Here is a 26,699-nt window from a genome sequence, read left to right on the forward strand (position 1 = left end):
TGTTTGTACCTGTCGGTGGATTTCCAAACTCTCAGCTACATCGAGTTTCCATGGGGAAGAGACATTTCTTAAGATTTTAATATTTGATGCCGTAATTGGGTGATTTTCCTTATACACATGCTCTGCTACCTTAGATCTAAATTCGTAATGTAATCCCTTATCGTTTTCTCTTTTCGCCTTACTCACTTCCGCCATATGTTCCTTGAACCTTATATCTAATGATCTTTTTGTTTGGCCTACATAGATTTTTTCACATTGGGAACAACTTATCTTATAAACGCCTGCCTTATTCAACATTTCTACTTTATCCTTCGTTGAACCCAATAGATCTATTGGGTTCAACGAAGGATAAAGTAGAAATGTTGAATAAGGCAAAATTATGAGAAGTCTTTTCTAAGGTAACTCTCTAGTACAGGATGCTAGACTTGGATCAGCTAAATAGTATCTTCAAAACTATGTCGCATAGGACATTAAGCTACGGAGCCAATGTTGAATACATTCAAATGAATTATAGATTATTGTGAAAGGAGGTGTCTGTATCGATTATCTATTTTGACATTATTCAGTTACAACACAATAGGAGGCTAAGCACAATTGACTGACTATTAAAAGGCTCTTTATTCAATAAATTCATTCGAATTATACCACACCTCCCTTAGCTTCTATCCGCGACATGTAGCACGCACCCTGTCGGTCATTGAGGAAACCGAATAGGAGTATACGAACTTACAATTCAATTCCCATAATCTACACCACTTTCTTCATGTGTATTCAAATAGATTCCAACCCCCAGTTCGTAGACTCCTACCAGCACAGATTACAATTCTCCTAGAATATATCAATATTTGTGGAGAATTATAATCCAAAGCCCAGGGAAAAACCTGCCATAAGACTCGAATCACGTACGAGACACTGAAGACGACCTTACAGTTGATATCAAAATACGTAGGTATCTGTAAAGATCTCAACGTGGTGGAATTAAATGAAATAGTACTAAACTCGTATTATAACAGGGGCTGTCCATATACCACGAGGACAGGTTTTGGTCAGTTTTGGATACCCCCTCCCCCGCGTGGACAATTGGTCATATAAATTTTCAAAAAAAAAAATGAATCATGGACAGTCGCCATAGCCTCCATATTTCGTCGAAATCTTGACCATAGATTCGCCTGAAGCCCTGTGCTACAAGGAATCTATGACGGCTACACCCCACTACCCCGAATCTCATTACCCCGAAGGCTACTACCCCGAAAACCATTATCCCGAATAGGACACTACCCCGAAAGGCTAGTTTCCCTAAAACATTTCGAATCTGTTTTATTCCATTATGTTTAACACCAACAGAATGAATCGCAAAACGACAATATTTGCAAAATTAGAGTTTGTTAGAGAAATGCATTAAAGAGTCTGTTTAAGGCCCGATGCCCACGTAGTGTCTTTTCAACGCTGCGTGCACACGGCGTTGAAAAAACGCTACGTGGGCATCGGCCCTAACAGTTTTGTCTTTTCGTCTAATTAACTTAAACTGTCATTCTAACCCATTATAACCTGGAAAAGTACTATTTTACGAAATGAGTAAGAGAGCCTTCGTTTAATAGAACGCGTTTTCCCGGTAAAAGGCATTCAGAGGAAATAATGCCTCCCTTAATGAACGCATTTGCCCGATATAGGGCACACAGAGGAGATAACGCCTGCCTGCTGAACGCGTCTGCTCGGTATAAGGCGAACAGAGGAGATGATGCCTTATTCAAATGGACGCGTTTGCCCGGTATAAGGCACATAGAGGAAATAATGACATGGGAAATAATGCCTTCTTCAAATGAATGCGTTTGTTCGGTATAAGGCACAAAGAGAGATGATGCATTTTTTTAATGGACGCATTTACCCGGTATAATGAACATAGGAGAAATATTGCCTACTTTAAATGAACGCGTTTGCCTGGTACAGGGTTGGTAGCGATAGATCTATTGGGTTCAACGAAGGATAAAGTAGAAATGTTGAATAAGGCAGGCGTTTATAAGATAAGTTGTTCCCAATGTGAAAAAATCTATGTAGGCCAAACAAAAAGATCATTAGATATAAAGTTCAAGGAACATATGGCGGAAGTGAGTAAGGCGAAAAGAGAAAACGATAAGGGATTACATTACGAATTTAGATCTAAGGTAGCAGAGCATGTGTATAAGGAAAATCACCCAATTACGGCATCAAATATTAAAATCTTAAGAAATGTCTCTTCCCCATGGAAACTCGATGTAGCTGAGAGTTTGGAAATCCACCGACAGGTACAAACAGCGCTGTTGAATAAGGATCAGGGAAATGGCAACTCTTGGCTCTTCAAGTTTCTACCTAAACAATAAAGTAATTTACTGTATAGGTAAATAAAATAGGCAAATAAGATTAGATTAGGTACCTAGCGTAGTATAAATAGTGTAAGTTGCGATTGTTTTCTTCAAGTCGAGTCAAGTACAAGACACTGAAGACGACCACACAGTTGTGGTCGAAATACGTATCTGCAAAGATAACGAAAATTAACTGGTGGAATTAAATGGACAGTACTTAATTCGTCTTAGACGGTTTAATACATTCCACTAAACGAGCTTAATATATTTCTCTGAAAGAGGATTGTTTGTTACGTCTACTTCCATTAGACCTCTACATGTGGAAGATATTGATTTAGAAACTATTTGCATCCAAAAGTCACTAAAGTCATTATTTTTCGGAAAATGGTCACTAAAGACACTATTTTTGCATTGCCTGTTGTAAAAAAGTTCAAAATTAAAATCATTTGTACCTACTATTTTTATCAACCAAATCAAACGTGCATCTGGTAGCAATATATAAAAGTGTGTTGTGAAAATCGTGAGGTAATTTCCAATTCATGTCAACCAGGGGTGCGAATTCTCAGTCTCAGTGACTGAGAAGATTTAATGGTATGGTGTGATAAAGGATGTTTGTATCTTGTACCCGACGCAAAAATCATGATTGTAACTGTTGAGTTATTAACGAAGTTATGATTCTCAACGCGTGATATTTTGGTAAAATAAAAATATTTATTTTCAAATACTTTAAATACGTAAGGGATCCCCAAAGTAATTTTGCTGTAAGAACATGAGAAAATAAAAGCCGTTTTTCCCTCCCAACATCCACTTCGATTAATGTTTTGGAATTTTTAAATATATTGTGATGATAATTTATACATTTGAAATAGCATAAATGTGAAAGATTCTTCAATTCGTTCAATCCCAGGTTCGTTGTAACTGAATTTTCATAATTTTTGTTCGTTTTTTTGCCAAAACGATCCGTACTGATGTTCCTTTCGCACTAAAAAATCCAAAACCTTCATAAGCCTATAGCAAATCTGCATCTTTCTTAAGTAGGTGTTCAGCTAATCCGGTGATTGTTATTTTCACTCATTCTCACGAGAAGAGAATGTTCATTCACGCAGATTTTAGCCTAGAAATCATTTTTCGAAAGAAAAACAGGTCTTATGAATGATAAATAACCAAATTCCAGTGGCGCAAACGTTTGATTTGCTCGCAGATTACGAGAAAAATTACGAAAATTGTTAAAAAAATTCTCCCTCGACCCAGAAATGCTTAATTTCGTCTCATCGAAATTGCAACTGAAACTGAAAGTCACTTTTCATGCAACTGAAAGTCACTATTTGGTCCCTTTTTTCTTTAGCTTTGGTCACTAAAGTCTCTATTTTGAGCGGCAATGGTCGCTACCAGCCCTGTACCAGGCCAACGCGTTCATTTAAAGTAGGCAATATTTCTCCTATGTTCATTATACCGGGTAAATGCGTCCATTAAAAAAATGCATCATCTCTCTTTGTTCCTTATACCGAACAAACGCATTCATTTGAAGAAGGCATTATTTCCCATGTCATTATTTCCTCTATGTGCCTTATACCGGGCAAACGCGTCCATTTGAATAAGGCATCATCTCCTCTGTTCGCCTTATACCGAGCAGACGCGTTCAGCAGGCAGGCGTTATCTCCTCTGTGTGCCCTATATCGGGCAAATGCGTTCATTAAGGGAGGCATTATTTCCTCTGACTGCCTTTTACCGGGAAAACGCGTTCTATTAAACGAAGGCTCTCTTACTCATTTCGTAAAATAGTATTTTTCCAGGTTATAATGGGTTAGAATGAAAGTTTAAATTAATTAGACGAAAAGACAAAACTGTTAGGGCCGATGCCCACGTAGCGTTTTTTCAACGCCGTGTGCACGCAGCGTTGAAAAGACACTACGTGGGCATCGGGCCTTAAACAGACTCTTTAATGCATTTCTCTAAGTAACTCTAATTTTGCAAATATTGTCGTTTTGCGATTCATCGATATCTGTTGGTGTTAAACTTAATGGAATGCAACAGATTCGAAATGTTTCTGGGAAACTAGCCTTTCGGGGTAGTGTCATATTCGGGATAATGGTTTTCGGGGTAGTAGCCTTAGGGGTAGAGAGATTCGGGGTAGTGGGGTGTAGCCGTCATAGATTCCTTGTAGCACAGGGCTTCAGGCAAATCTATGGTCAAGATTTCGACGAAATATGGAGGCTATGGCGACTGCCCATGATTCATTTTTTTTTTTTGATAATTTATATGACCAATTGTCCACGCGGGGGAGGGGGTATCCAAAACTTACCAAAACCTGTCCTCGTGGTATATGGACAGCCCCTGTTATAATACGAGTTTAGTACTATTTCATTTAATTCCACCACGTTGAGATCTTTACAGATACCTACGTATTTTGATATCAACTGCAAGGTCGTCTTCAGTGTCTCGTACGTGACTCGAGTCTTATGGCAGGTTTTTCCTGGGCTTTAGATTATAATTCTCCACAAATATTGATATATTCTAGGAGAATTGTAATCTGTGCTGGTAGGAGTCTACGAACTGGGGGTTGGAATCTATTTGAATACACATGAAGAAAGTGGTGTAGATTATGGGAATTGAATTGTAAGTTCGTATACTCCTATTCGGTTTCCTCAATGACCGACAGGGTGCGTGCTACATGTCGCGGATAGAAGCTAAGGAGGTGTGGTATAATTCGACTGAATTTATTGAATAAAGAGCCTTTTAATAGTCAGTCAATTGTGCTTAGCCTCCTATTGTGTTGTAACTGAATAATGTCAAAATAGATAATCGATACAGACACCTCCTTTCACAATAATCTATAATTCATTTGAATGTATTCAACATTGGCTCCGTAGCTTAATGTCCTATGCGACATAGTTTTGAAGATACTATTTAGCTGATCCAAGTCTAGCATCCTGTACTAGAGAGTTACCTTAGAAAAGACTTCTCATAATTTTATCGTAGTCAACGTTTATGTTAAAAATAAGTTATAAAATGGAGTGCTCATTATTTCCTGCTAGATCAGTTACAAGACAACGTGGACCACATTGAGGAAAAATTATTCAATAAATCGATATTATCGTCGAAAGGCCCAGCTATGCTGTAACCAAATTAATCACTTATTATATAAATCTCTAACTGAAATTAGAAAAAAACAAGCTACTTAATTAAATCCGACTGATATTAAATATAACACTACACTAATTTGAGAATCCCATTTAAAAGAACCTCATAAATAATAAAATGACATTTACTAATATCCATTCTTTTCATTATTTTCCTCACTATCTAACCCGATCTCAACTATAATAAATTATGATGGAGCTTCGAAATTAAGAGGACTCCGAGCCAACACCAAATGCAGCATGATCCTACTAATATCGTCAGGAAGTGGAAGAATCTGAAATCTGGTAAACACTTATTAAAGCTAATAAGTGGTAAGTAGATAGAAAGAATACATACATGGTAAGTGGAAATCAAATAACTTATAAATTTATCATATTTTTATTCCATTGCGTAAATGTATATATCATATGTGTTTACTTTGTAAATGATAACCGTACTTTGTTTATATATATGCACATTCGTGAAAAACGTATATATGTTTCTGTGAGTGTGTGTGCATATTATATCAAAATAATAACCTAAAAATTGATTTAGGAAATAGGTGGAAAATTATGCTGAAGTGTTGTTTAGGATGGTTACTGAGAAGTGCAAAATATAGTTGATGTAAAAATTGATGTAGCGGTGTTGGCAGTCATGGGTGAAGTGAATTAAGTGAATCGACTCATCATTAAACACACGACTGTAATATATGTTCCACAAAATCGTAAGCAGTGACTTATATACTTATTAATACTATGTTTGCACTACGGCCTGAATAACATGTTATTCAAATTATCGGCAAAAGAAAGCTCATCAAGATAGCCGAATAACATGTTACAAGGCCCTAGTGTGAACATAGTATAAGTCGTGACGTGAATTTGGAAAGGTTGAACGGAATTATGAACAAAGATTGTGCCGACGATTTAGTAATTTGGTTTTGACCGTTTGGTGATTTTTCGGTGACTCGTTTCTGAGGCTGGTTTCCTGCTTAAGGGAGTTGAGATAGTGGAGAAGTTGTGAATGTGGAGAAAGAACGATACGGTGATAGTGACCGCAATAATTTTCGGTGATCATGATGACTATGTTAACATTAACGTAATGATAGTATATATGATGCGTGATTTCATTGCTTATACTGAGTGAAATGATTCGTAGTGGCAGAAAAACTTATATACTTTTGTAAAGGTAAAAAAGAAGAAGAAAAGAGTGATGTTGATATTAGTGATGGTAGTTTGACAATACTAAGTGCTTATAATGATGGGGGTGGGCTGTTATACAAATCCTTGTTTTCATCAACACGGCCCATAACAGTGACCACATGAGCAACATCGCTTAGGAACGTCTGTGTGATGATGAAAAACGGGAGGCTCATAGAAGCCAATATGGGCGGGGTACAGTGTAGATTAATAGCAAGGGACAGCTGCCATTGTAACCACCACAAAAAAAAAAAAAAAAAAAAAAAAACTGTAAGGTCGTCTTCAGTGTCTCGTACGTGACTCGAGTCTTATGGCAGGTTTTCGTAGAATGATCAGTACTATATTCGCCTCCTGGAGAATTATAATAGAAATCCCAGGGTGTTGATTTTAATCACGAGACTTTTGTTTCCATCAAATTCAATCATAAAAATACAAACAATACAATACATTAGGAAAATGCTATATTTCTTTTATATTTTTGAATTGAAACAAAAACGTTAATATGTTAAAAAGTTAATAAAAAAGCGCAGAAATCAAAATCTATTGGAAGCATTTACATCAACTACTTACATCCTACTCAAACTTACTTCCATGAATTCACGGCTCACTGCTCAGAGGTGATTTGAAGTGAAGTTGTATAATGACATAATATTTTAACATTTTACTACCGAAAAAAAGTTTCCTACAATATGACGGTATTCTGGCATCACATACAGTGTAATATTGTAAATGTGGAAAGCAATTTCGCCTTTTTGGCTTAATTTTTGTTTGTTTTTGATCGAAATCATTTTTTTTTCTCGAAATTGACCTTTTAATTTTCTCGTTCATTGGAAGCGGATTTCATATATTATTTGCAAGAACTTTACTGCCGTCATACGTATATTTGTCCCATGTTTGCTGGTATTTCCTATGTACATGGGACAATTATGCGTAGAACGGCAGTTTAACTCTTTTGGCTTTCCATAGTTTGTTCTCTAATCTTTGTTAAAACCTCTCTATAAACTAGGCACTCTGATATAGAACGGCTCTTCATTATAACACAGTCCATGTTTTGTTCGTTAGTGGATTTGGCATTTCAAAGTTGTTTGAGATGATGTGTAGGGTTTTTTTCGCTTAAAATTATAACCATAATGTGAGACGGATATGTAGCAAGCTTGTTTCGAAAAATGTGATGCTAGTTACTGTGTTGTAAATGATTGTGTTTCATTCTGAGTTAATTCGAGTTGCGCTTGGCTACATGCTAGCTTTTCAAACTAGTAATACTATGAACAGACTAACATGTTACAAGCTCGTAGTCTGAACATAGTAGAAGGCTTAGAAGGTATTAGTGTTATAAACGGTATGATGCATCTAATATGTAAGTTGGTTAGTAGCAATAGTATGAGGGTAATGTTGTCGTGTGTTAGGTATGCTTTTTATTTAGGATCAATTCGCCCTATGACTAGGTCACAATCGCGAGCAGATATTACATAGCTAAAATATATATTTAGTAGTTTTGTTCTTAGTTTAGACAGATTCATCTTTTGCTTCAATGTGCGTTTTGACCTGTTCATTTTATAACGTTGCGACAAAGTATATTGAAATTTACTCAATACCGTTGTTTACTTATTGTGGCTATGTCTAAAAATATATTTAGTAACAAAACTGTGCTTCGCAGGAAAGAAAGGACCTTCTTTCTCTTTTGTGTTATTGCCGCACCCTATGAAAGAAGTCTACAAATCCGCTGGTGGAGCCGATGGCGTGAATGCGTACGTTGGGTACCGTGGAGCGTACTCTGATGGTCCCACAAAGCGAGTAAATTCGCTATCATTTTTGTTTGAGATGTTGGGTGCTTTGAATGTAGCTTCCGCGAAAGTAGGAGGCGCTAGAAAGAAAAAAAATAAAACAATATGTATCAATATACATTGAATCAATCAATCAAACATTAATTTGAAATTAATCCCGTGTTAGTGTTCATTGAGTCACCATTTGTGATTTATGATATCATGAGGTTAGCATGTCAATATTTTATGCTTAGGAAATCTGAGAAAAATTACAACCAGAAAGTTTTCAAGAATCGGCGTTGGAAATTATTTTTATTTATTGGTTCGCCATACATCGTGGTATCGTTCGGTACGCCCAATCGTCCACGAAATTGAAAAAAAAATGCTTAAAAAGGAGGTAATTAATTAGTGCGCTTTGGATCGTGTTATCGTTCGGTTGACCGAGTTTTCTGTAAGAAACGCGAAGTGTGCAAGAGCAGTTGCTGCCTTGATCTACTATCAATTGATCAATAAATGAATTGTTTTTAGTTAGCGATGCTTACTGATGTAATTAAATCATACTCGCGCGCGGTTAGAGTTACGCGAAGAGATCAGCCGGAAGTTCCCAATTGAACAAAGTGAATTTCCAAAACTTCAAATCAGGGCCATCCCTACGATCACGTTTTAAAATACTTACGTATATTGGGATAAAGACTATCCCCTCCGTCAGCGATATTCCAGCCTAATGCTCCACCGGCTCCGTTCGGTGGACTTGCCGGGCTAACCGGTTGCGTTGGCAGCATCGAGGGGTCCACCTCCGCGGGATTGTCCGTGTATGGGGGTGGAGGTTGGAACGAGCTCAATGGTACCGTTCCCAACACAATTGGGATGTTGCCATCAAGGTTGGCATGTGGACCGGACACGACTGCTTCCACCTTAATGTCGTAGTCCACGTCAATAATACCGCAGTTGACTAGATTCGATGGCGGTAAGGGAGGTATTTGGATGTGCTGATTCCACGTTTGGCTGTTACCGGCCTCCACAGGGCCCACGGACACTTCAGAAATGACTTCCTTCTTTTTCTTCGTTTCACGACGTGGAGTATGCACGTGGAAAGCGAGCAATTTCCGCATCACTAGCTTAACCGATTCCACTCCGACGTTGCTTGCGTTGTCGCACTCGATTGTCAATGGAATCGTTTGTCCGGAAACAAAACCAGTCACTGGAATGTGCACGATAATACTCAGGGGTCCGGAAGCGCAACAAAAGCAGCAGAATGTTTTCTCCAGCTCCAGCTTGAAGGGATCTTTAACGCGAGTATTCGTGTTGAGGTCCACCGGTGAGATAACCGTGAAGGCCATCTTAACATCTTGATCAAACTTCCACGGTCGATCCAGTGTGACTTTCACCGTGTAACGCACGAAGCCCCATTCACCTTCGAACGACGAAGGAAGAGTGGGAGGCAGCGCACAGGTGAAGGGATAACTGTGAGTTCCCGCCTCCAGATCAATTTCTTTGCTGTTTTTGCCACCCAGCAGGTAGTACTGGATTTGGAAATACTCCTCCTGACCGGTGAGGTTCGTCGTCGATTCATACTGCTTTCCTTCCTGATCGGTTTTCGTTTCGGTTTGGCTCCATTTGGTTTCCGCTTCTCCGGAGAACTTGATCACGATGCCTGCCGGATGATAGAAAGACTTTTTGGTCAATACGGTTGAATTATACTTTAATATCTGTGATCTTTAATATCTTTAAAACTCATTTTACAGTATAGGTTCGCCAACTGCAAGTAATTTAACTGCAATACTTTTCAACTGTGTAACATGAAATCACGTCCCAAATTCAACAAACGTGATATATGTATTTTGTTTTGTGTTAGGAGTCTGCTACCAAAACTATCCAAGTTTCTGCTACCAAAGTCACACGATACGGTTGAGAGGACGGAAACACAGAAAGAATGGGGAAAAAGTGAGAGTTCGTTGGAGATTCAGCTCCATTGCTCGTCCTCTTTTGGGCTTGAGCCAGCGATTGCTGCGAGAGTTTGTGAAGAGTTCGGTCGAGTGTGCTTTCCGAGACGATCTATACCGCGATTTAGTATATCAAAGTTGTGCGGTTGGCGAGAATATTGCCCAGTACCGATAGTGCGCGAATTGTGCGTCGATATCCCGAGAAATAGTCCGGAATCCGCCAGGAAACTTAAGTTATTCCGTGACGTTGGACCCTAATGGTCACATCGTTTGGTCCCAATCAACCGGCCGTAGTGAAAGTGAATACTCGGTAATTGAAAAGCCGATCGCGTGTGCCTAGCAATGGTGGAGTATGCGGAGAAGCGACAGTCCAGGGTAGTGCCGAGTAACTGGCCTTTTGGAACGGCCACCTCAGTGCCCCAGATAATTGAATTCCCTAATCGAACCCCGAAAAATAGTCGTAGTCGTGGACAGGAAAAGTGAGCTTGTGGCTAGCCGCGTGTAAGCTAGTTTCTATAAAAAACCCAGATTAATCCACCTAGCGTTGGTGGTGCCTTTCTCGCATTTAGCTAAGACATCAACCTTATATGGGGTTTATATGGTCCGATGTACCATTTTCTTCATAACTTTCAAACGCAATGACCGATCGTTATGAAATTCAATAGTGATCAACAAGGCTTTGTCCCCTGTCGAATGAAACTTGTTGCGAGAAAATCGGTTAAGGATTACTATACGAAAAGTTGTCTAATGTTTTTTATAGCTTTTGTGCACACACATACACACACATACACACGGACAGACAGACATGTGCTCAGCTCGTCGAGCTGAGTCGATTGGTATATAATACTATGGGTCTCAGAGGCTTCTATAAAAAGTTCGTTTTCGGAGTGAAATGATAGCCTTTCGGTACAACTTAGTTGTACGAGAAAGGCAAAAAGGGGATACCCCTTTCTCGGCGCGAGTGCATAGTGACAGCCGGACGTAATCTCCAGGCGTCCGACCAACGACGCTCATACACCATACCCCACACGGTGGCGGTGAACACAGCTAGCGACGGCCTGGGCCCAACATAACCATCGACGACTCTCGAACGGCAGAGTAGGCAGCCCCTGAGGTTAAAGGTAAGTTGCATGCTACCTCAATATGTTATAGCTGCAATTCGATAACTGCAACAGTTTTACAGTTATCGAACTGCCAATCCTGAGATTCCAGTGCTAAACTTCAAAACGATTTACAATGTTCTGAAAACTCATATGTGAATATGTACATTATGTGGAAGATATTGATTTGAAAAATGTATTGGAGGTAACCACTTTCCCTTCGATGGGACTCGAACCCACGACCCTCAGTACGCTAGACTGGTGCTTTAACCAACTAAGCTACGAAGGACCTCCGTCGGCCTTCGCAACCTAGCGGCTACTGAATGAGCTCGAGATTCCCAAATTGGACGCATAGTCGAATCACTCACAATCCATTTGTCAAGCCAACACTTCCACATGTGTATAGTACACGTTCACATTAGAGGAGCGTGAGTATTTAGAATGTCTGGCGGATACACACATTCTTCATCAACAATTGTACTGATCATTCCACGTCGAGCATCCGTGCGAGACAGACGATAGTCCGCGTACGGTCCGTTCCTTTTTCGGGTTTTCCTTACGATTTAAGGTTTTTACCGAAAATCAGAGGAAAGGTTCCTTATTAGCGTGAATTTGAAAGTTATTCCGTTAGTGCGAAAATCAGCGTGATTTATTAGTGAATATTTTCGGCGTCCATCGTCACGCGCGAAAAAACATAATCGCCCCACGCCGATAGTCCCTTGTGGTGGTGAGCTCCGTTCGTCATCTACACTGAAAACCAAAACTACCCAAAAGTGGGTTGTTTGCACTCAAAACCGTGGTTTGGGCCAATAACCCAAATTTGAGTAAAATGACTTTTCTGGCACTAGGTAGTTTGCCTTTAATCCCATGTAAACAATTTACCCAAAGCTGAGTTTAATTTATCCAAAGCGGACCTTGATCAACCCAAAATAGAGAATATTGAATTTACTCAAATTTGGGTTATTGGGCTGAGCAACCTCGGTGAGGTGTTTGCATCTTGCTCTAGTTTTGATAGCAATCATGGGAAAGAAAGGGAAAACTACCCAAATTTGGGTAATTTTTTTCTGCGATATTCTCAATAGTGCGTATATTGAACTCAAAGTTTGGGTTGATTTATCTGTCCGTGTAATACCATCATCAACCATCGAATACAACAATCGCCGCCGTACCATCGCCCCCCGCGGCTTGTACCATCCAGCTGCTGTGCGAGATCGAAGAGTGGCACAACACACACGCGACGGACGGTCCGGTGTGCGCTGCAGAAACAGAGTCTGGTGAAGCAGCATCCAGAGAGTTAAGTACACTCATCCTTCCATTCTCGTTGTTTCCCCCATCCTCCCAGTTTTATATGATTAGTTTTTTTTTAATTCTTTTTCACTCGCCTCCCCCCGTGTCTCCAAACATTACCTTCGTGTGTGTGTTTTTTTTTTCTGTCCCTGTGATAAGTGTCTAGTTTAGAATGGGCCTTTTCACGAGACGTTTAAAAACAGCTGATTTTATCGTCAATTGACAGTTCTTCTATGAAAGTGACAGCTTCGGACTTGCAGGCCTGTTCAGCGGTTGTAAACAAGTGCAGTCTCGGCAGTGTCACATGAAAAGGCCTATTGTGCGTGCCTCGCTGCAGCGGCACACCCCGTGTCCGCAATGCACGAAGGCGATGATGGCGGGGGTACTTCGTATTCCCTGTTTAATGTATCTTTGCAATCTGGTGTACCGACAAAAAACTTAATGGACACTAGCAACATAGATGTTTCCCCCACGAACCCCCGCCACAAGACCTACCCTCCCGACGCTAGTGGGCCTTACGTTGTTTTCTTCCGACCCAAAGGCAAACGGTTAAATATCAGTCAGATTAGCAAAGATCTGGAAAAGCGTTTTTCGTCTGTCACAACCATTGACATGGTTGGGTCTAGTAAGTTGCGCGTCACTTGTACTGATCGCAAACAGGCCAACGAGATTGCTTCCTTTGAGCTTTTCACTCTTGAATACAAGGTCTATCTCCCGTCAGCAGTGTGTGAAATCGCGGGAGTGATCACGGGGGGGAGCATGACATGCGAGAGTTTGAAACAAGGTTCTGGCCGTTTCAAAAATGCTTCGCTGCCTTCTGTTGAGATTCTGGACTGTAAGCAAATGCATTCAGTATCGCAGGAGGGGGAGAAGCGAGTTTATTCGCCTTCAGACTCCTTCTGTGTGACATTCTCCGGGTCCGCACTGCCTGACTATGTGGTGATTGGCAAACTTCGTTTACCTGTTCGGCTGTATGTACCGAAGGTGATGAATTGTGTTAATTGCAAGCAGCTGGGCCACACCGCTCAGTACTGCTGCAATAAACATCGCTTTGCATCGTGTGGAGAGAAGCATGTGGATGGCGCGTGCAAGACGGCGCCGAAATGTGTTTATTGCAACGAAGGCCCACCACATGCTCTCGAAGCCTGCCCGACGTACATACAGATGCGAATTCACCAGAAACGGTCTCTTCAGCAGCGTTCTCGTCGAAGCTACGCCGAGATGCTGAGAAAGGCCGCTTCATCGGTTGTTTCTGACACCATCTATTCGTCTCTTCCTCTGGACGATCAAGGCAGCTCTGACTCTGAAGTTGGAAGTGGGATTCCCTTTGTTTTCAAAGGCTCAACGAGGAAACGTTTTGACATAATAAGGAAAATGATTTTCTCTTTCAAATGCCGTGTAAACATATTTTTTTGGTCTGCCCTCACCGGAGATATCAACTTATGAAAAAAAAGTAATTTTGACAGAAAAACAATTATAACTTTTGATCGGAAGAAGATATTGAGCATATTAACCCATCAAAAGTTGTAATTTTTTAAGCTCTAAAAGTCACTTCAAGACGACTTTTTCGAGAAATCTAAAACAAAAAAAGTAGATCAAAAATACTGTTTTTGTGAGGTACACCCTAATCCAATTAAGTAAAATTGCTCTAAATCATCCAGCTTAAAAGCTACAGAATAAGTTGCGCTACAACTTTGTAGAACATATCATGTCAATATTCCAAGAAATAAAACAATATTTTCTATATATTTTTTTATATGATGGTCCACCCTATTTCTTTGTTGCACCATAATGATGGCCTTACTATTTCGAACAATTTTGTAGAACAACCGTTTTTTTCTAAAAAATATAGTTTTGGCGTAAAATGCATCTTTCCGCGTAAATCTGTATCCTGGACCTGGACCATAGTGCTTTGGATCAGCAGAAGAAGAGGTCTAAACGCGGTTCCACTACACTAAAAGCTGCTGCACATTTGGTGGTATCGAGCTGCAGTACTGTGCTTCGGAGTTCATGCTTGCGGACATCTTGACCAAGCCGCTTGGGTCAATTAAGGTCAAAAAGTTTGCAACGGATATGGGATTGGCAACTATGCCGATTAATCAGGAAGGGAAGACTAGATGATAGATTCGTGAGGAGGAGTGTTGCGCTATATTGCAATGTATCGCTAGACGCATACACGAATCCACCCCTGTGAAGAGAAACAAATAAATATGTACTCAATTACGTTTGTTATGTGTTTCGATCTGCTATAGTAATAAAACACGTAATGAAACACGTTCTTTATTATTCGTGTCCGGATTGTCCATAATTTAGTCGTTTGTCTTCCAACCCGGACAAAGCTTGAGAGCAAGTCGATAACTTATTTTGTTGTTGTGAAATCGCCTAATTTTGATAACTCAGGTTGATATCCTTTTGATCGTTTTAACAGTTAAAAGATCAAAATCTGTAGCAGAAAAATCTTACTGTGACATCAAATCGAAAACTATTCCTGCTGTCAATGAAAGCAAATTGAAATCTTATTTTGATGTTGTTTTTGCCTTTATCGTATACAAAGTATACGTAAAGGCTATATGATCACTCCAAAACCGAACTTTTAATAGAAGGCTCGGAGACCCATAGTGTTGTATACCAAACGACTCAGCTCGACGAATTGAGGTGATGTCTGTATGTGTGTATGTATGTATGTGTGTATGTGTACAAAATTTTGTAGAAACGCTTTTTGGAACTTAGCATTGGTCGAATTGATCGCAACAAGTTCCATTTGACGGGGAATCTTGTCCCATTGTTTGCTACTGATCGGGCAGATCGGACTATGGGATCCGAAGTTATGGCCAAAATACTATTTTCTATGCGCAAACACGCTAAAAAATGTTAACACATATTTTTTTTGCACGAGAAAGGCACCAACAACGCTAGGTGGGTTAAACAGGGTTGTTTTTAACAAAATAAGTAATAAGTTTGATGCCATATCAAACAAATTTGAAATCTACAGTAAAATTAAATAAAAAAATGTAATAAATCACGAAAAATTAGAATGGAAAGCAAATTATTATTTCAATTTGATGTCGACTTCGAAACATGTTTTCAATTTGCTCTATTTATGATATCAGACTGCTCGGGAAGCCTCTGTGCTTTCGGAAAAGGGCCTTCCTTCCTTTCTCAAATGAAGGCTTCTGAACTTTTAGATTAAGTATAGATTTTTGTTCATAAGCATATTCTTAACATCTTATTCAATATTTTGTCTCGATCAAGTAGATTTCTAGGATGTATTCGGGTTGGAAACTTTCTCGACACTCTGGGCATTGTGTACCTTTGTACTGCCACACAAGATACATAGGAAATACTATTAGAATACTAAGTTGAAAAGCCGGCAAAGTTCCAGTTGGAATGTGGAACCATTAAAGAAAAAGAAGATGTTCATTCGACGCTTTGTCCTCTTGATCGTTTGTCCCACAGCCCTTCATACACTATGCTGGTTGGTAGGATTCAAAAGACTTCGATTTACTGATCGCCATGCATATAATTTAAAATACAAAGATTTTAGATTGAAAAATTCGGTTTTGGAGTGATCCTATAGCTTTGGGCTTGCAGTGGGCGAGTGATTGCATTATCATTTTCTCCCACTTCCCTACATTGACTTGCATTCTGACGTGGCAGGCACCAGTGTGACCTAACAAATGAGATCACCAATACTTGTACATTGAAGATGAGTGCTAGTCCCAAGCAAACATCTGTTGGTTCTCTGTGCAAGAATAGCTGATCTGGTCATAATGGAGTAGCAACTACGGGCAGTCAAACAAGCTCAAGCTCAAGTTTTTTGGAATTGTAATAAATCCGCCATTATGCATTGGCCGAGGTACACCTGGATAAGTACCCCCAGGGGTACAAGTGTCCCAGGTTAGGAACCACTGTGCAAAAGGAACACTGCTGCTTGGGGGTATGTAATGCCAATAAGAAGAAGATTAAGCTAAAAGGATTAGAAACTTTTCTTGGTTAGTGTCGATTAATTAATTTTGACTGAAATCTGTTCACTATTTGGTGTTAGGTAGAAGATTTTTATGGAATCTCAGTTAAGGATGATTATTATTATTATTATTATTGTCTTTATTTAAGCCCTAGGCTGGCTCACCTCTATTTAATGAATATGAATAGGGAGTTAGTACTAGTAATGGACCCCCTAACGACTAAAATTTACTTCAGTCGCTCCGCTAGAACGAGCCTCTTGACAAATTGTAGTTCTGCTGGGCCAGATGACAAGCAACAGGTATCAGCATCGTTTTCGTGCATAAAACTAGCCAAAACATTCATTTTTACTGCTAAAGCAAGCATTTTAAAATGAGGGGGTCAAACGCAAAGGGGTATAAGTGACAAAAAGTTGGTTTTGAGAAAAATAGGTGCAAAGTTTTTCAATATTTTTTCGCTTCATACAAATTGTATGGAAGTTCAAAAAATTACTAATTTTCTGTGATTTTTCACATTTTTTATAAACATCGTACAACCTATATCAACATATTGCCGCAAAGCTCGAGAACCAAAGGATTTTTTGAGGTAGTCAATTCAATTTTGACCAAAATGTCACTTACACCCCTCTGCTTCTAACCCCCTCAAATGATGTAGCTAGCATGCCTATTATGGTCACCCCCGGGTCCATAATACGCAACGTCGAGTTTGTTCATATACGTATTATGGTCCCCCCATTTGATTTACATGTTCCATTCCCACATGTTCCTTGTGCCTATAATGGATCCTGTAATGTGCTAGTAATGGACCCTTTGCCATATTTACATTTACAAATTAGTTAATACAGGCCGGACTCGATTATCCGGAGAAAATGGCTCGATTATCCGGAGTAATATTTTTACCCATCTTACAAAAATAGAAATATGTATTACAATAATGTATCCGTAACGTATCCGGGGCCCTCCTTAGCCGTGCGGTAAAATGCGCGGCAACAAAGCAAGACCATGCTGAGGGTGGCTGGGTTCGATTTCCGGTGCAGTTCTAGGCAATTTTCGGATTGGAAATTGTCTCGACTTCCCTGGGCATAAAAGTATCATCGTGCTAGCCTCATGATATACGAATGCAAAAATGGTAACCTGGCTTAGAAACCTCGCAGTTAATAACTGTGGAAGTGCTTAATGAACACTAAGCTGTGGGGACAGTGTGTGTGGGGACGTAATGCCAATAAGAAGAAGAATAAAAAGATCCGTAACGTATCCAATATATGCAAGACACCTAGTAATGATAGTGCCTTTCTCGCTTTCCTAAGGGACTGGTCATAAATTACGTAACGCTTTAGGGGGAGGGAGGAAGTCAGATCAAGCGTTACGGTCCGTACAAAAAAAATAAACCTTCCATAAAAAAGGGTTGCGAGAGGAAGAGTGGGGTATCAAATTTATCAAATTCTGCGTTACGTATTTTGTGAAAGAACCTTAAGGGAATGTAAATCAAGAACATTCTTAAAAATGGCCAATTTATGAATTTCAATTCAAAGCACCGCTATTTTTTTAAGCATTCGTATGTACATTCTGAGTACAGCATTGACATTGTGACTCATGCTACCAAATGGTCCTCCGGAATATCCAAATTACGTAACGCTAAATTTGACGATTTTGAACCTCCATCCTTCCCCTCCTAACGCTTTTTGTATGGAAGGTTTAATTGGTTTGTATGAATCATAACGTACAGTCTGACCGGCTACCTCTCCTTCCAGCATTTCGTAATTTGTGAACGGCCTTAATATTTATATGAAAAATTTGTTATTTCGCCAACGTAGTCCATGTATAGATTCAAACACTGGAACTGGTGTACGCATAGTAACACCAAAAAATCCTTACGTTTAGGGAACATCCATTAATTACGTAAAGCTTAGAGGGGGAAGGGGGGTCACTGAAGTGTGACAATCCATACAAAAAACAGGTGATCCATACACAATGTCATGGTGAAAATGGTTCCTGATAGGGATCCGCAGGGGACAAGAAGGCGAGGTGCGCAGAGAGCAAGGTGGTTCGGTTTGAGGTCCCTCCGAGGTCTACAAAGTTGGCGACGTGCAAATACGGACCGAGCTGAATGTAGACGAATTTTATGTACTGCAGAGGCCTTAATTTGAATAAATCAAATGAAATAAATTCCGTTGTTAGAATGTCAAATGGTGCTATGCAATGAAATTCATTTTTTTTTTGTTTTATTTCACGGATGTTCCGAAATTTTCGAAAGGCCACAGCTTGTATAAGCCACAACATTAAGTGCATACTCATAATAACAAAACAAATGCATCAGAAAAATCTTGGTGCTCAACGATAAAATTTAGAAGTTTTCATTTTTTGGGATCCTCCAGATTTCCCGGAGGACCACACGGTGGTTAGAGGTGTGCGCCGTCGCCGCCGACAGTTTATAGCAATTCCGTTGAACCTTCAGAAGATTTTTCGTGAAAAGGCTATTTTTCTTGAATATTCCTTACATTTTTTCGTTCAAAAATCGAAAAAGCTTTTCGTAAAAACTAAGAACTTTTTATGAAAATTCTGAAGAATATTCTTCGAAATCTGTTTTCGAAATTCTGATTTTCGTTGAAATTCTGAATAAACTTTCTTAAAAATTAGGAAGATCTTTTTGTAGAATTTAAAAGAAAGAAAGACAGGATCACCATCTTTGACCAGAGCTCGCACAGACTGAATACCTAACACTTAGCATTAGACAACGGACAGGATATTCACACAGCACCTAGTGAACAAGTGGAGCTTTTTCCGCTTCACTAAATGTTTTCTCCTTACAAGGGCGGGAATCAAACTCACACTCCATGGCTTGCAAATACGCTTAGACGACGGACGCCACTAACAATGCAAATTCCAGAAATTTCCCGGGTAAGTTATAAAGAATTTCATTTGGGAATCTCGACGGGGAAGGGCCGTTTGTTGTTTGGCCGAATATGTCATAAATCCGAAACTCGACTGGCATAAAATCATTTGGCCGTAATAAACATATGGCCGATAATGTCGATCGCAAGAACAGGTCATTTGACTGAAAAGTCGTCTAATCGAATAGGTCATTTAGCCAAAAAAGCCTAGATGGTCGTTTGGTAGAAAAAGGCCATTTGGCCGAAATGAACATATGGTGTTGTTTGCTCAAGCTGCCGAAAAAAAATTGTTTGACCGAAAATGCTGCTTGGCCAGACGAGGTGACATAAGGTCGAAAACGGTTTGCGACGTACGGGTGAAGATCATACGGCCGAATTGATAATTTAGCCGAAAAAGGCGTTTGCTCCGATAGCTCATTTAATCGGAAATGGCGTTTGGCTGAACGGGTCGACGTTTTTCGCCGTATAATCCGATCTGCCGAATAACATTTTCGGCTAAATTCAGGGTGGCCAGTGAGTCGGGAAATCGGGAAATGCGGGAAATATGCGGGAATTGAAAGTCCATGCGGGAAATGCGGGAAAAAGTCGGGAATTTCTTGAAATTATACAAAAAATCGGGAAAAAAGTCATCAGTTGTTCTTTTCATTAAATCATGTATAACTATTCTAGTGTAAAACATGAAAAAAAATATTTACTGTTTTAAATGCATATGTTTTTCCACGTAACGTTTGAAACATTAAAGAATTTGAGGTATCCGGCTTTGTCAAATCTATTTACATAAAAACGAATTTCTTTCTGTCTGGCCCTTATAGACTCGGAAACTACTGAACCGATCGGCGTGAAAATTTGTATGCAGACTGCAGAGGTTTTTGGGGTCGGGAAAGATTCTTAAGATGGTTCGAGACTCTGCCCCCTTTGTAAAGGAAGGCTCCCATACAAATGAAACACCAATTTCTTCATAACTCAAGAATTAATCAAGCAAATGGAAGCAAATCTGGCTGGTTTTGGAAGGGAAGATATGTTTCGGTGGTGGTTTAAAACAGAAACAGAAATTTCTGCATAACTCGAGAACTAATCAGAGAATAAATCAATTCTAGACGAAACAAAGTTCGTCGGGTCTGCTATTGTATAATGAAAATGATATTGAAACCAGAATTCTTCAATATCTAGAGCTGTTATTGGTACACGCAAAACAAAAAGTTGTGACATTCTTTGCATTAATCATTTTGTATCAAATCTCGCATGCAAACCACTCACAGAATGTTATACTTGTTACGTCAACTCATTGCATTAAATCGGTTTATTTGGTTTCGACCAACACATCTAAACGACTCTCTTTAGCTCCTCCAGCAACAAATATATGCATCGTGTACATCAGCATAGCTTCGACTCACACAATCTTCCCGACTCCGTTCAACTTGATGGTGGACAAGGACGCAGAGCCAATTCCATTTTCATCGCCCTTTGCTATCTCTATTACCCTTCTACTTCATTCACATAGTATAGAACGAGGATTATAATAGTCTTCTATCACTGCTTCTCTCAGCTAGTGTATAGCCCAGATGGCAAGCGCGTCAGCCGGATAGCGCTAGGCTTGGTGGACGGCATAGGTTCAATTCTCGATTTCGGTCAAATTTTTTTGTAAGCGAAGTATGTGTAAAGAATTCGTTCCTCGACGGAAGTTTTAAAATAGATTCTATGTAGACACTAACACAAACCTAGTTCCTTTTTCTCGTGACCAGATACCTAATGCAATGGCTTGCTATATTGACTTAATGCAATCTGTGCATGGGCCTCAGACTCATGCAATCTGTGCATGGAATTCATGCACGATTGTCATAAAATCATGCATTCTCTGGTTGGGTGTAGTGATGATGGAAAGCAACATGTCACCTACGCTTTGGCAGGTTTATGAGACCAAAGATATCTCCGAGAGTCCATGAAAAAGCTTATTAGCATTTCGTTGCAGCTTGTGAATTCATAAAGAAGATGATTGATCGATATTCTCTTGAAAGCGACTCGAGTTTTGTCGGGAGACTTGTCGACAGTTTCGAGTATATCCAATTATGTTCAATTCCACACATCTCAAGAATCTCTAGTCATTCTTTGTTAATATCTTAATTTTGCCACATTTCGAATCATGCGTGACTCAAATCCCATCAGAATCATTGCCCAGTGAATCGCTCATGATTCGAATCGCGATTTGCATCATTGCATGATTTTTACGTGTTCTTCATTGTTAAATGTATTGAATTATTTATTTTCGCTTACAACAATGGCAAATAAATCCTTATGTAAACAAAACATACGCCTCGATTGCGTTTTGACGCTTTTTAGAGCGATGCGGTTCTGTCCGAGAAACTCAAGCGCAATGCGCTCCCTACAAAATCGCAAGCGGGTTAACTCGTGCGTGAAGCCTCGATGATTGAGATTTGAGTATGATTCTACCAACACTGACAGAAGAAGTGCTTTAGATCGATGAACAGTGTTAGATCGTACACCAGCTTAAGGATGATGGAAGGATTGGCATAAATAATAAATTCTGATGCCACAATGAGATCGGGATGTGTAGCAATAGTGGAAATAATCATATCAATAATACATCACTGGTCAAGGTAAAATAATTCTCATGAACTGAAAATAGATTGAGGAAAAAAATAGAGATTGGTAACAAGGAATGAAGAACATGAAGGTTATTTTTATTAAAGTGATTTGCAGCAGTTTAAGAGATGAATCTCTATAATAAAGATAAAAAAAGGATTTGCAACCCTACACGTCTCTGATTGATTTGAAACGGGCATGTAGGCTCATCTCTGAAGTTTGAAAGTGTTGGAGAAGATGGATGTCAAAATATTGGCAGACGCAAAATTCTCTCAAAGAATGCTTCAATATATTTAAAATTAGCTAAAGACCAACACTTGAAAAGGGCGTAACAGCCAAAATTTATTCTTCCCGGTTCCTCGTCTACATACATGGACAAAGAACTGTAAAGAATAAACTTTGGCTGTTACACCTTTTTCAAATGTTGGTCTAGAACTATTAATTTTAAATATAGTAAGAGGTTTCAAAAATTTACCTAAATTAGCCAAAGAATCAAAAGAATCAAAAGAAATTAAAAGCACTTTTAAAATAAAATATAATCACTCACGATTTTTTTTTTAAATTAGAATAGAAATTTCTATTTTAAATCTTCAAAATTATATCGGGAATTTTTCAAAAATATCGGGAAAAAGTCGGGAAATGCGGGAATTTTAAAATGGAAGATAAGTGGTCACCCTGTAAATTGCCATTCCTACTAAACTACCGTTTCGGTCAAATGGCTAAATGACTAGTTTGGTCGTACCGCTAAACCATTTTCCACATAATAACCGTATCGGACAAATGGAATTTGGCTAGATAGCTTTCGGCCTAACGTATTATTCAGCCATGTGGTATTCGGTCAAATGACTTTCTATCAAACGACCCTTCGTCTTTTGATAATTTTCTCGTAGAATTTCCGAAGAATTACTAATAGACAACATAAGGAATTTCACGTAGAAATCCAAAGCAATTCCGTAAAAAATCCAGTTGAAATTTTGTTGGAAACAAGTTTTGTGAAACTTCAAAAAAACACAAGGAAATTCGGTTAAATTCGAAGCATGCATGCCCGGTTTCATAGGCAAACTTCTAAACAATTTCCCGTGAAAACTTTAGAGCAATTCCTGTTGAAAATTCGAAACACTTGGAAGAATCTCCTGGGACAGCTCAATAGATTTTTCCGGGGAAATTAAAAAGGATTCTCCCGTTAATATCTTAAAATATCCTGAGAAAAAACTTTACGTTACGAACGTAATAAAAAATCGCCGAGCCATCGCGGACCAAAATTATGACAAACGTTGCCGCCGACAATTTTCGGATCGGCGCTGACCTCTAACGGTAGTCAGAATCCATGAACGGACCAACGGGATATTTTATTAGATGTTATATAACCAAAATAAAGATTATTTGAGCAAAAGTTAAATTTTCAGCAACAACAAAAAAATGGCTCGATTATCCGGAGGGTTCGATTATCCGGAGTGAAATTTTTTTCAACACTCCGGATAATCGAGTCCGGCCTGTATAACCAAATTCCTGCTTCCTTGTCCATAACAAATGTATGGAACTGCTGTCCTGTTACATGAAGCAACTCCACCCGTCGGAAGTTTGCAGAAAATGATCGTTCAATTTGTTCAGGGGGTTCATTATACGCACGGGGTCCATTACTAGCACTAAGTATTCATTTAACTTGGAACTTCCCTCCTTTAGCTGAGGTTAGGTTTATATTGTTATAACGAGATTGGCACAGCAAGGACGGTGATTTGAACAATGTGTTACTGTGTGAGTAGATAAAGGATTCAAATTAAATCCTTCCCGACCCCGTCATGCATGTTGGTTTCAGCACCGTTAGTTTCAACCACCTGCAATCACACCACGCTTGAATTCCATTGCTAGCGCCATCACCACAATGCACCTCCCGCTCTGTCTACGATTGCACATAACCAATCTATCTAAAACATCTAAATCTGTAGTGCGTTTTGAGCCAGCGCTGGCTGTTGTTTTTCGTTACTGCGAGGGTAGCCGGGTCCTATTTATAAAAATAATTATCATTCCGTTCGTCACCTAAGACTGCCAACAGTTAGTGTAGCGTGCTTCTTTTGAACACAAAGTGTGCGAGCTGAGGGGAGTTGTGAACACTTGAATCACACACCCAACTGGTTAGTAGTGCTGTAAATCGATTCATTTGATCTCCGTAACCTATGCACTGTCGAATTATGGGAGTGGGTCAGCCAATCGGACGGTGTGTCATCTCAAGTTGTTGAGTTTGGACACCAGTTTTACAGATTTATTATTTTATTTGGTTGATTATCAGCACAAACACGCAACGCTTTGCAACGGGCTGATTCACTTCATAGGCAATGCGGCTTTGATTAAATACACCATTAGGTTTAGGCCTTAGGGTGGTTCGGTTTTGTGTAGTTACTTAACGAAGTTCAATGAAGAAATGTCTTCATTGAGTGTGATGGTTTATTCCATTTTCTTGAAACACTAAAAACAAATTTGTACATTTTAGCAATCTTTCTTTTATTTTTGCCTTTCTCGTAAAACTTAAAAAAAATCATATCACTTTCACTCTTGCTGGTGCTGCAGCATGTGTATGTTAATTTTATATTTATTTATTTATTTTGTTTATTTAATTTCATCTGACAGAAATTGTTTTAATGAAATGAGGATGGGGAAAAGCTTCTTTAAGATAGCGAAGTGCTGTACTGAATGAGGCATAAAAACCCCATATCTTTTATCAATCATTACATAAACTGATTCAACATAGTCACAACAGATTAATATTATTCGTGTTGTCCGACTGTCCAACACAATAATATTTAGTAACTCGGGTCCCGGGGGATACGTAAAGTTTCCAGTTCAAATTGCAAAAAAAATCGTGTAAAAAGCAGAATCAGGTGCAACAGACTACACAGAATTTTGTTTTTACCCGATTTACATTTTCTCAGCTTTGAGCTCATTTAAAATGTTTACCATTAATTTCTCTTTGATTTTTCAATTTTCAGAAACATATTGCATGAATTTGGGTAGTACTGAGGACAGCGGAAATAATTATCAAACTAAAGGTTCCAGTCTGATGAATGTTCCTTCGCGTTTGGATTGACGGTGACATATGTAGTAGTAGAAAAAAATGAGCTTTTGTTTATTGTAACTGTAATTCATTAACTATACGTGGACCTGTTATTCATTGTAGTCTTCAATTTTCCTTAGAACGAAAGCGTTGAATTTCGCACAAGTTTTATACTGGTTCAAATCAATTTAGTACCACCCTATTTTGCGATCTTAAGTACCACAACACAGTTAGATCTCCCACTACATGGGTTAATGTTTAGGGATATTGTTACAATAATATTGAATCCCTGTTTTTAATTTTTTTTTTGCAGGTTTCGTTGGTTCTACTATGTTTAAAATAGAGCCTTGTAACATGTTATTCAATGCGTAAATTACGCATTAAAATGCAAACAGGTATTTGATTTTTGAAACAGGCGTCCTACATAAAAAAGGTTCCTGTGGTTTACACTGCGAACCATCCTCAGCCTATTCGACTATCGATAGCAAGTCTGCTGACTACATCCTTCATTGCCCACCAAAGGATCTTATGAACCCACTCAACCAGATCCTCGCATCGTTGCACATCAATCCGAATAACGACGGTGGCGAATCTGTCTATCAGATTTCCATCATCGGCATTCGGATGATGTCATCAGCATGCTATTTATGGTACACACTCTGGCTACCTAATGCAGTTCATAGCGTACATCACCAATTTACCTCGAATCTTTTTCGGCGAGTCGAATGTAAATGTGACCTTCCCATTTACCGTCTGGCCGGCATAATATGTATTCCAGGGATTATCCAGTTCTATTTGACAGTCCTTCAGGCCCATCCTTCGGTAGCACTTGGTTTTCTCTCACCACCAGTTTAACTTTATTGCAATTGAGCACTTGAGATTCTTCTCTACGGACTAGAAAGCAAGAGGACACTATTCACGTGTAGCACCACTGTCTACAGGCATTTATCATAACTTTTCTAGCGAAAAGGCAGATAAATACCTCTCTTAGCACTTTAATTCCTCAAATGGTAACGAATTATGTTTCTTATAGGAGAATATGGTTCCCGGAATCGTCTTCCGTACGTAAACTCCCTGCCGTGTGACTGGTTGAGCAGAACTGACGAAGCATGATGATGATGAGCAGTCGAGTCCACCGTCATTGTGCGCTGTTGTCATCATCACGTTCATCATCAGACAGACAGTTTCGGAACCGTTATAGAATGTGAGGGTGAGCAGCCCTGAGCTGTTTGTATTCATCGTTTGTTTGACGTCATGTGGTGATTCAATGTACATGCGTACAGCGCTCCTATTTGTAAATCGGTATGAACTCGGGTATGAATATATGGAATAAAAATAAAACGTCTCCGCAGAGCTCGTTATTGTTTCCAACGGGTATATATTTGTGGAGTTTATTTTGACTGTTGGTAAGCGGGAGTCACGGTGGGATGTGCCGGTTGAGGTAAAAA

At 39.3% G+C, this 26,699-nt stretch overlaps 1 protein-coding gene across 3 annotated transcripts; it reads right to left on the bottom strand.

Moving 5' to 3' along the window:
* Positions 1-7,099: 7,099 nt before the first annotated feature.
* LOC134227201 (arrestin domain-containing protein 17) lies at positions 7,100-26,360 on the bottom strand. 3 transcript variants are annotated; one of them, XM_062708542.1, is made up of 4 exons: positions 26,234-26,360; positions 25,953-26,145; positions 9,095-10,072; positions 7,100-8,519 (listed from the first exon to the last, which is right to left on the bottom strand). In XM_062708542.1, the coding sequence occupies exons 2-4, from the start codon at positions 26,065-26,067 to the stop codon at positions 8,368-8,370; spliced, it is 1,245 nt and encodes a 414-aa protein (XP_062564526.1). In that variant the 5' UTR covers positions 26,068-26,145; positions 26,234-26,360; the 3' UTR covers positions 7,100-8,367. The 3 variants fall into 3 exon arrangements, with proteins under 3 accessions (XP_062564526.1, XP_062564527.1, XP_062564528.1); XM_062708543.1 differs by having other exon boundaries at positions 25,953-26,163; positions 26,234-26,355; XM_062708544.1 differs by having other exon boundaries at positions 26,317-26,337.
* Between the last annotated feature and the right edge of the window lie 339 nt (positions 26,361-26,699).

The sequence above is a fragment of the Armigeres subalbatus genome, chromosome 3 (genome assembly GCF_024139115.2).
Source record: "Armigeres subalbatus isolate Guangzhou_Male chromosome 3, GZ_Asu_2, whole genome shotgun sequence".
Lineage (NCBI taxonomy): Eukaryota > Metazoa > Arthropoda > Insecta > Diptera > Culicidae > Armigeres > Armigeres subalbatus.